The following is an 11,769-nucleotide window of genomic DNA, read 5'->3' on the forward strand; positions in this document are numbered from 1 at the left end:
GTTCTATCCAAAAGGGTTTTAAGCTTCACTGGTGAGAGTGTCCAGGTGATACATGTTGAGGGAAGATGAGAACATAGCAGGTTAATTGCACGCATGCTTACAATACACATAAATCTAGTAGCAGGCCTGAGCGAAGGCCCAAGTGTCTTCTGCTTCTTTTTTGAGACCTGCGCCAATTCTGTCTACTTAGTGATTGATGACGAGGGTCAATTATTAGCCCTTAGAGGCCCTGTAGCTTGAAGTTATTACCTTAAAAGGAAGGTGTTATCAAAAAGAGAAGTTATATGTCTGTTTATAGTTATTAGAGATGTACAAGATGTACCCTTGTCTGTAAACAATGACTGTACACAATGTATTTTTGACCTGTATTGACGTGTATGTGGGGGTGTGATCCTCTATGCTATAAAACCAGAACCCAGTGTATTTTTGTCAGAGCAAAACAGGCCATATGCTGATGGTTGTTCTCCGGTGTCAATAAACTCATCGTTTGATTGCATTCGTCTGGTGCCTCCGTCGTTTGTTGTCTGGTCTGCAGTTGATCGATCTCGCTTCACTGGACACGGGGATATAGCAGACAGCAACTAAGGATTACACAGAGACATAAACCATAAGACAGAACTCCAACTAAGAAACCAAAGACTAGAAATGATAAATAACATAATAACCTCAAAACCCTGGGTCAACGACCCAGGCATCCTAACAGCACCCCCCCAAAGGCCTGGCTCCCAGACAGCCCAAACCGAAACACCAAAACAAAAAACAACCCAACCAGCGTGGGCGTCGGGGGAACCGGACGGAGGGACAGAAACAAAAACACAAGCAGCCAGAAACCAAAACACAGGGAACAAAGACCAAAACAGAACAAAACAACAGCACCAAGGCCCTGGAACAGTCCAAAAGAAAACAAACAAAAGGGCCCACGAAAGGCGCAGAGGCCCAGGCAACAGTCTCGAAAAGGTTCAGGGGGCCGGCCCGGAGGTCGACGGCATAACAGTCCAAATCTGGGCGGTTCAGGGGGCCGGCCCGGAGGACAACGGCCCAAGAGTCCAGAAAAAAGTTCAGGAGGCCGGCCGGGCGGGAGGCACCGGCGGCGACGGAGCAGGTCAGGAGGCTGGCCACGACGGCGAGGATGTCCAGTCATTGGCCTGGAAAGCGGCCGGACAGGACATGCAGGCCGAGCAGGCCGGACAGGACGTGCAGGCCGAGCAGGCCGGACAGGCGAAGCCGAAGCCGGACCAGGCGAAGCCGAAGCCGGACCAGGCGACGGCGAAGCCGAAGCCAGACCAGGCGAGGATGAAGCCGTAGCTGAAGCCGGACCAGGCGAGGATGAAGACTCGGAGGCTGGACCAGACGAGGATGGAGCTGCAGGCGATGAAACAGATGGTGGCACTGCAGGCGACGGCGTGGGAGCCGCAGGTGGTGGCGACGAAGGCTGGAAGGGCCCCTCGGACCCTCCAGCGGAGGCAGGTGGCTGGACGGGCCCCTCGGACCCTCCAGCGGAGGCAGGTGGCTGTGGCTTGACGGGCCCCTCTTGACAGTGAATATTCTTTGTGTGTTGACATTGATGCGATCGTCTTTAAAAGAAAAAACTTTCTAGAAAAATTCTAAAGACGACCTGAAGAGCAGGAAGAAAAGACTCATAATGTCACGGTCCTGGGTCGGTTCGACCCAGCATTTTGAGTTTCTTATGTTTTGGTTTATTTTTGCATTAGTTCTTCTCTGGGATTCTGTTTCTTTAGCTATCCGATGATGATGATGATGATGATAATGATGATTTCTGGTTTAGGTGTCATTATCTTGCCCTCATGTTTAGTTTAGGTTGCCTGTGCTTAATCTTCTCTGCCCGTATGTCCCTCTGTCTGTCCATGATGTCGTTATGCCTGCTTATGAGTCTGCGTCTGTGTCTCTGTCTGTCGTGTGCTTCCTGTTTTATTTTGTAGGTCTGTGTCCTATGTCAGTGCGTTCAGCTTTGTGCTCTCCCTGTCTCGTCAGTGTAATCAGCGTCAGCCGTGTCTCCCAGCTGTTTCCTCTTCGCTCCGTTCACCTCTTGTATTTAGTGTCTGTGTCTTCCCCTATTCGGTGTCGCGTCGTTAACGTCTGTTCACCCTCACGTTAACTGTGTGTTCCGTCTGCTAGCCTGCCTGTCTGCTTAGTTTATTTCGGTATTCCCAGTTTAGTTAAGCTTATGTTCCTTTTCTGGCCAGCAATAAAGCTGAGTGTTTTGAGTTTACATCTGCCTCCGAGTCCTGCATTTTGGGTCCTTTCTCCCTGCCTGCCTGCACACAGCCATGACACATAATAGCCAGAGACATTTATATTCATGCATGTTCATATTTATGTATATAAATATTAAACACTATGATTGTTTTTCTGAAAAGAATTTAATAACATCTAATAACTGTGTTTTTGTCTCTGGGGAACAAATCCTGATAAGATTAGAGAACAATCAGTTTGGGTGTCATGTGGTATGTTTTGAGAAAATACAGTGAAATATTTCTTGAGCAAAGAAGTTTGATTTAATTTGAACACTAAAAATAGAGGACTGAAACAATTCCTAATTGCAAAATAATGTGAAAGATTTAGGAGTTTGGTTTGGGCTCGTAGGCAGGTGAGGCTGAGACAGCGGAGCTCCATCAGCTCATCACACAAGACTGTGCCAGCACCCGAGGTTGTGGCTGTGTGTGAGACAAAGTGACAATCGAATAAAGAAAAGTGTGAAAGAGTGAAGTATGTGGTCAGTGTTATAGCAGACGCCCTGGACCACTATCTCTGAAACGTGATTCGGTACTGTTCCCTGGTAATAACGTCCGGTCAGAGACGGAAATGATGTCAGAGTGGAAGAACTTTATTTGCCACGAGCCCACATCGAACACACACTCTCGCTGGCAAGTAAGGATGTGGTTATTCCCAACGTGACTTACTGGTTCTATGAACGCACTCTTGCCCGCCTTAGTCCGATTCAACTCAAGTCCACAACTTGCCTGCAGCAGCGTTACTCTCCGACTACACTTTTAATTGCCACAGCAAGGAGAGAACAGGTGAGCACTCTGATTGGCTGCTGGCCCCTGGGGGAATCATGCTCCTCCCATGCAGGTAACGCATGCCCTGGTCGGAGGACTTTTTAACAGTCAGGTCTGTCATTTGAATGTCAAACGGAGTTACTGCAAAAAACAGGAAGCTTTGAAAGAACAAACAATGAATAAAAGAAGAGCCACGAGCTTTATTAGAAAGTAGAAAAAATAGAAAATGTATCAGGACAAATCGTTATTTTAGCTAAAAAGAACAACAGTCATCCCTAAACCATCACAGTGGCTGTGCCTTTTTTATACTGAATGGCTAAAAAAACGTGTTCAGGTCAGTCCAGTTAATGTTCCCGCCTTTCCTGCAGTGGAAAGGAGGACCATGACAGGACCGCTATGTGCAGAATGTGAGCAAGCTAGCACAAACTGAAAAATGAGAAAAGATAAAATGGATAAAGGTCTACAGCACCGAGAGATTTAACATGAAACCATCAAAGGTTCTCATCTTGCTCGTAGAGATTCTTGCCTGTGCTTTCATGACATTTAAGCTGACTTTAATGTTTCCTTGATCCACTTTCGTTGTTTCCTTGAGACAAACGAGTAGATTCCAGGTTTTTTAATGACACCACAACCTGCTCCAAAAGAAGTGACTCCAACCAGCGCTCCATCGCACAACAGCGGCCCTCCTGAATCCCCCTGCAGCAAGAACAAACACACAAGTGTTTCTTTGAGTCACAGGTGTTGAGCTGAATGAACATTTACTTCAAACAAGGAAAAATACATGGATTCTTCATACGTACCTGACAGGTATCAGCGACGTTTGTACCATCTGAACCAGCACATATCATGTCTCTGGTGATCTCAGGTCTGTGGTTGTAATAATCACGAGAGTTGCACGTCTGTCTGTCCACCACAGTCACATTGACAGACATGAGGACGTCTGATGTTTGGTTGTTTTCAGTTATTCCCCATCCGGCCACCAGACACGTGCTGCCAGCTGCCGGGTCTTTGGCTGCTCGTAACTTGAGACATTTGACTGCCCTGGTTTTCTTCGCTGGTTTGTCGAGCTAAAAAACAAGTATACATATATGTGTTAATCTTGGTAAAATGATGGGGCTAACACGTTAACGAGCTAACCAGCCCGCGCAGCGATCTGTGTTAACGAGGCAATAGAGATTTGCTGCGTTAATGCGGTTTTGGCGTTAACGTCATTTTAATGAGATTAACACTGGCAGCACTAATATGTACATAAATATGCAGCATTGTGCTGAAGTTTTGCACCATCAGTCATTCACTCGTTTATTTTTAGATTTTTCTTAGGAAATTGAAAATATCTGCAGTGATTTGTTGAAATGAGTGTGAACGTGTGTAAAAAGAAAATTTTATTTAATATGAAAATTCTTAAAATGTTGCATTTTTTTCTTTACCTGCTTTTGGAGACTGAATCATCTCCTTACCTTTTTTTTTTTTTTTTTTTTTTTTTGTTAGCAACACATCATAAAGTTTATTAGTATAACTATGGTAACCATGTTTATGTTTGTAACCTGATAACTCAAATACATTCTGTAGGTGTCACATTCTGAAGACTGTAAGTTCACACACTTTCAGACATTTGCAGTGAGAAGAAGTATTTTGTAAAAACTTTACAAGTCAGAGGGATTATTTGCTCAAACAGCAACCAGTGCAAACATATTTGGTACAGCCTGATATGTGAAGTTTTTTAATATTTTTTTTTAAAAAAATGGTGTTTTTGTGCAACACAGTTCTTATTTAATCACATGCTGTTTGATTTATTTGATTCAGAAAACAAAAGAGGATACTGTGGGTGTTGAAGAGGAGAAGGCTCCGCTGAAAAAGAAAGATAATGATTTGTAACTGTTTTTTTTCTTTCTTTTTTTCTTTTTTTTTTTTTAACCTGTCCCGTTTGGTTCTTTTGCCATCAGAATTATTGTCTAAAGGCAAAGAAAGATGCCCAACGGATTTACTTTACCAAATTGACCATCCCAGCCTTGCCGTAATGGTCCATTTGATTCACCTTTTATTGTTTATTTTATTTTCACTTGCTGAATACGGGACAGACTTAACTGGGGAAAGAAAGGGAGAAAGAAAGAGGGAAAGAAAACAGCGGGGAAGAGGGACGGGAAAAAGGCCAAAAAACCAAAACCAACAGAATAAGCAGACAAAAAAAAATACATATATCGATCATCTGGATCACCTGTTGAGAAAGAAAAGAAAGCAAGCAGAAGAAAACGAGAGTAATAAACAACATCACAATGATCTATGGGAATATGACAGTAAATACTAAATGTTAGACATTATTGTGCAGCACGTAAGATCGACAGCGCACAGTGTGCTTTGAGGTAAGAGCCAAAAAGGGTGTAGTTTGTGTGTGATCACCTGTGTGTACACCTGTGAGCATGAACGCGCTTGTTTTTAAAAGGTTCCTTCATGTAATGATCTGCTAGAGGGTGTGGGGGGCCACTGCCCCGTCCTCCAGGGCATGACGCAGGTATGGAGGTATCATCTCCTTACCTTGAGCAACATGAGGTCGTTGCCCAGAACTACACTGGTGTAGTCGGGATGAGGAACGTGTGTCACAACGTCTCGGATCTGTTTAGAATTTTCTTCCCGTTTCTTGATTGAGTGTGCTCCCAACGTCACCTTATTAATGCTGTAAAACACACACACACACACACACACACACACACACACACACACACACACACACACACACACACACACAGCCGATTCAAATGGCTAAATGACCTCCTCAACATGTCTTGCAGTTCTCCAGAGGCCTGCTAACGATCTCATCATTTGAGAGAGGAAAACTGATGCAGCTGTTACACATACACACATCTTCAAAGATCAGCTCTGCTCTCTAAGAAACAGATTTCCTTTGGGTTTGTGAGTGTTATTAATTTAAATTACAAACATATTTTGTGTAGTATCATTTTTTGGACTGTGATCATGTTCTCGTTTCGTTAAGTGCAAACCTGTCTACTTGTTTTCTAGTTTTTTTCCTGTCATGTAAAGTTACAAAAGTGTTTATACTGCTCATATCAGTAAAACGTTTGCTGACATTATTTTTTGCTACTATAAATATAAATCCAGCAACCATGTTTATGTCCTCACTTACAATCAATATATCAAAATGTGCAGACATGTCATCCCATGGTCTTTATAACTATCAAAATTTAAGGAGGTCACAATATGTTCTCTTTCACAGTTTGTTAAAAACAAATATAATAAATAAGCAAATATATTTAAAGGATAAGAAATGTGTCTTTTTTTTGCCTGTTCTCGTTGGCACAATCAGCAGTCAACAGATTGACTTTCACAAGTGGATCATTATAGTTTTGGTCATATTGGTCCACTTGACTGTCATAGTTCATTCGATCTTCAGTATTTACTTTTTTTACTTTTAAGTTATTACAGTCAGAACGGACAGGAGCGGGGACGGGAAAGACGAAGGAAAGAGAGACACAGAGAAAAGACAGCAGATCTGTTTGATCACCTGCTGGAAAAAACAAGCAAAAAGAAAAACAAGCAAAAAGAAAAACTCAGCAACAACCAACATGAGCATCAGCAAAAGTAAATAATAAATATCGAATGCTACACAAGACCAACAACACACGATTATTTAGAGGCAGCAGCCACCCAAGATAGTGTGTGTTTGTGAGCATGGTTTTGTATTCATAAGGTTTCTTCGTGTAACTGAGTGGGTGTGGGGCGCCATAGCCCCGCCCCCCAGGACATGAAGTAGGCATGGTGGAGATCCAGACCCCGGACAATTCGAGGCCCCCTAGAGCATGAGATTCTTACCCAGTGCAGTGGGCAGCTGTCAGGACCCACTGTGGATGGATCAATGTCCCCCCACAGAAAGAATCTGGACTTGTCACATAAGCCATGAAAGGCAGTGAGTGTGGCTCGACTTCTTTCCCGTTAATAATCTCAGAACCACGACCTGAAACAGAAGCCAAATATCAGGACACTAAATCAGCAGATGATGAAGTGAAGAACAGATGAGTGAAACAAACAAACTGCTCTGTAACACTGAACAATATCAGGAATGTGACTTTGTATTACACTTGTTTACATGAAGATTATCAACAAATAAATTAAATTACAATAGAAAACATCGCTCACCTGGCTGGATGATGAAGAGGAGCACACATGAGATGACAACAGTGAAATTCTTCAGGCAGGACATTTCTTCTTCCCTCTTTGACCTGTTGAATGAGAACTCACTGTGATGCTCAGCTTTACCTGCTGAGCTGAGGGGGCGTGGTCTGAAAATGGATGTGTAAGATGAATGGACACACTCACCCAGAGCCTTCAAAACACACACACACACACACACACACACACACACACACACACACACACACTGTAAATGTGTGCCACAGGAAGATTTCCTGCCACAAATCGGAGGTGATCCAAAGAAAAGCAGTAATCGCTTACACACTTCTAAAAAAAAAAGAACACACAATGAACACAAACATGTGACTCATATGCAACAACAGAGTGACATTAAAAACAGCTCGTTTGGTCTGTGTCACTGAGAATTTCAAATACTTCAAAGGTTTCTAAAAACTGTGTCAGAGAAAAAAAGGATAAAAAAAGGAGAGACTGAAACAAATGAAAGAGCATTTCTGGAAGTAAATGATGACAAAAGACAAAGTGTCCTAATGTTTACAGAAGTTGTCAACACAGTTTCACCAAAGGTTGCAAAACTATATCGCTGACAGTCTTTCCCAATCGAGCTGTCTCAGATTTGCTGCTGCGTTTTTTTTTAGTTGAAATTGAAATTGAGAGCCTTTATTGTCATTATACACAGTTTAACGAAATAGGAAACAGCTCTATAAAAGTGCACACATGCTTATAGCACATTATACAAACTATACAGTAATTTAAATATACACTTTTGCCTTCCTTGAGACAGTTTTGGTTAATTGATTTGCTTCGGTGGTTTTTTAAGCTCAGAAAGAGTTAAAACAAAATAATATATAATTATATAAGGTAACCACAGGCATTGGTAATTATTAGCTTTAATTTTTTTTTTTAATTTTTCAGGGTGGAATTATTATACAACGTACATTATTAGTGTCTTTAAAAGTCACACAGTGCCATGGTCCTGGGCCATGTTGGCCCAGTATTCTTAGTTTTCATGTATTTTCTTCCTTATTTAGGCCATGCTTCCTGGGTTGCTGTGTTACGTTGTTCCTTATGTGTTTTCCTCTGTCAGTGCGCCCCAGGGAGGCTGTGGCTTCAATGTAGCTGCCATCACCAGTGTGTGAATGTGTGGAGGACTGGGTGAATGACTCGTTGTGTAAAGCGCTTTGGGGTCCTTAGGGACTAGAAAAGCGCTATATAAATACAGGCCATTTACCATTTACCATTTTCCTCTTGTGACTCTTACCCCCCGTGTGCCCCTCTGTGTATCTGTGAGCCCTTGTCTCTCCTTGTGTTTTATTCCATGTTTTCCCCAGCCCCTTATGTTGGTGCTCTCTCTCTCCGCCTGTCTGAACCTCTGTGCACTTCCTGTTTTACGTTGACAGTCCCTCGTCAGTATGCGTCATGTTGTGTTCACTCCTGCCCTGTCTCGTTATGATTATCAGTGTCACCTGTGTTCCCCGTGTGCTCCCACTCCCCTCGTTAACCCTCTGTGTATTTAGGTCCGCGTCTCCCTCAGTTCTGTGCCGCGTTCTCCCTCATTCATGGCTGTGTGTTTCTCCGTGTCCTAGTGTATTGTTTCCCAGTTTAGTTTCTTTTCAGTTTGTTTCGCCGTTTCCCTCCAGCAATAAAGCTGTGTTTTGAGTTCATTCCTGCCTCTGCGAGCTTGCGTTTGGGTCCACTTCCTGCCGCCACACAGCCGAATCATGACACACAGTCACAAGTTTGCACACTAATGTTTTTTTCTCAAGGAGTTTGAAGAGCACAACCAGCCTCGCTCCTCTCAGCCGAAACGAGTACAGTTACAAGAACAAGAACCTTTACAGAATATAGACCAGTGTTCAAACTGTAACATGCTACTCATGTACTTTGTACATGTGTGAAACCGCTTAGGCAGCGGTTGTCCTTCTCTCCTGGATCGGCTGCAACTTTCTTTTGGTGCCTTTCCAGCTTTGACAAAAGCTCCAGCCGGTCCAGGAGAGAAGGACAACCGCTGCCCAAGCGAAAACCTGTAGTGATCCCGTATGTGTCAGGAGTATCGGAACAGTTGAGACACATTTTTTTCTAAACACCGGGTCTCTGTGGCTTTCAAACCCCAAAAAACGCTGTGCCAAAAATTGTTCCACCCCAAGGATCGGGTCCCCCGACACAAACAGAGTAACATAGTGTGCGCTGTTAAGTGCAGGAGGATTGGCAGGATTTATACATCGGGGAAACCAAACAACCTCTGGCGAAGCGGATGGCACAACACAGAACAATGCTGTGATTGCAGCCATTCCCCAACTCTCTGTGAATTGTACTAATGGCCATTGATCATTGGGCTTTGATCAGTGATTGTTGATCAATGGTCATAAGAATTTGCATAATTATGATTAAGGAACTGACCTCCCAGCCCATTGTCCCTTCAGTGGGCTCGTTTCAGTCATTATGCAAATGTACTGTTTATAAGATTGAAACCTGCAGTCAGCTGAGATTGAAGAAGTCACCGGGATGAGTGATGAAACGTTTCTCCCACCGACACAGGGATGACTTGGCTGAGATGTGAGAAATGCTGATTAAAGAATGAGATGCCTTCCCACAGCAGTGTGTGACCAGCATGAGGAGGAGGTGCCAGGCTGCTGTGGCTGTGTTCGGTTCTTCCACACGCCTGTGATTGCTTAAAAACATGAATGTGTATTTATGGAAGTGACTGATGACAAAAGACACAATGTCCTAACATTGACAAAGAATAGTTGTTGACACATTTGTTTCACTAAAAGGTTGCAAAACAATACGGTTTACAGATGTACAGATTTGTCGCCAGCTGCAGGTTTTTTTGCCCAACTTCAGGCAGTTTCATTATATTGGTTTGCTTCAGTGGTTTCTTGGGCTAAAAAGAGTAAGAAATTAATTATGTGGGAAATATGTCCAGTCATTATTTAAAAATTATGTAAGTCTAAGGGGGTTAGGGTGCAAAATGTTGAATTTATTTGGGATTTTCTTTAATTCACACATGATCAAATTTGTACATACAATTACTTAAATCTTTTTTTCTTTTCAATCACCTTTGAATCTCTGTCTCTCTTCCACAGCATGTCTTTATCCTGTCTTTCTTCTCTCACCCCAACCAGTCACAGCAGATGGCCCCGCCCCTCCCTGAGCCTGCGTCTGCCAGAGGTTTCTTCCTGTTAAAAGGAAGTTTTCCTTCCCACTGTCGCCAAGTGCTATCGAAGTAGAGACACTATCTCTACTTTTAAGATTAAGCTTCAAACTTTCCTTTTTGCTAAAGCATATAGTTAGGGATGGATCAGGTGAATCTTCCCGTAGTTATGCTGGAACAGGCCTAGGCTGCTGGGAACTTCCACTGATGCAACAAGCATTTCTGCTGGGAACAGCAGAAATGCTGACTTGTGCCACAGAGCAAGTCAGAAAGCTATTACCTATCGACGGCCAGCAGCAGCCCATATTCAGTTAGAACATTGATATAATGTTATTATAATAATAAGCCTTTACTGGGTTGTAAATACTGTTTCACTGCTTCGTTGAACCATTTAGTGACATGACAAAGACCGAGAGTGTTAGAAGGAGTGGGAGCTCGATGAAGTCAGCAAAGGGAGAAAGAGGAAAAGAAACAGGTAATAAAGCCAAGATAGCTTCTGTTTTGCCCACATTCATTGATGACTTCAAATTCTAAATGAATGAAATTAGCATTTAACAGGATTCACTCTAAGCATAGCTCGAACAGGAAATCGAACCTGACAAATACTTTCTCACGGGACTCTGCAGACTGCTGTGGCCTGAAACCATGTGGTGAAGTTACAACAGACAGCAAGTGAAGTAACACTTCAGACGCGATGCGTGGAGGCACAGAGTGTTAGGAGTATGTGAGCCTGGAGTAAACTTGTACATTTAGAGTCAAGTTATTTTCTCTTTATTTTTACTTCCTGTAGGATCCTCTGAAAGGATGAGGCATCTCAGTCCACGTCTCCCAAATGAATTATCAGCTCACAACAAGTTTTATCAGAATGTTTCAATGACATTAAAGCCTGAAGCGCCTTAATTTTTTTTATTAAGAGCGAGGCTGAGGTCCTGATACTACGACTCATTTGTCCCCAAAATGCTCCAAAATTAGACCTGTGGCCAATCACGTTTTACTAAATACTTACTAATTTTATTAGTAGGTAATTAGTCCTCGTCCTCTGTTGTCTTCGTTTCCGTTATCAGTCATCATAAATTTAACCATATCTGTGCAAGTCTGCAAATTTCTTTATTTTAAGTCATTTAAGTCTCACTGTGCCTGGGTTCTCGTCACAAAACATGACATCACTGCTTTGTACATTTCAACAATATTTACTCTCCACATTTGTGAAAGAAAAAACACTTTTTTAAAGTGTGTAACAAAACCATCAAATCAGATAAAGGTTATTTAAATGGATTGGAATAAAAAAATAAATATATATCCTAAACTTAATTACTGGGGGAAAATTATGCTCATAGTAAATGAGAAGTTGTCAGGTTTTGTGTGGAGGCGAGGAAGAAGGAACCCAAATGCAGGACTCGCAGGTAGGTGAAGACTGGTGAAGGTTTATTATAA

General features: G+C 42.6%; 1 protein-coding gene across 1 annotated transcript; it reads right to left on the bottom strand.

The window, feature by feature from the left end:
- Window positions 1–3,200: 3,200 nt before the first annotated feature.
- On the bottom strand, window positions 3,201–7,301 carry LOC116315031 (granzyme K-like). Its single transcript, XM_031733191.2, has 5 exons — window positions 7,170–7,301; window positions 6,846–6,987; window positions 5,553–5,691; window positions 3,821–4,087; window positions 3,201–3,716 (listed from the first exon to the last, which is right to left on the bottom strand). Exons 1-5 carry the CDS (start codon window positions 7,231–7,233, stop codon window positions 3,564–3,566), a joined length of 765 nt encoding a protein of 254 aa, XP_031589051.1. The 5' UTR covers window positions 7,234–7,301; the 3' UTR covers window positions 3,201–3,563.
- Between the last annotated feature and the right edge of the window lie 4,468 nt (window positions 7,302–11,769).

This window comes from Oreochromis aureus, linkage group 22 (genome assembly GCF_013358895.1).
Source record: "Oreochromis aureus strain Israel breed Guangdong linkage group 22, ZZ_aureus, whole genome shotgun sequence".
NCBI classification, from domain to species: Eukaryota; Metazoa; Chordata; class Actinopteri; order Cichliformes; family Cichlidae; genus Oreochromis; species Oreochromis aureus.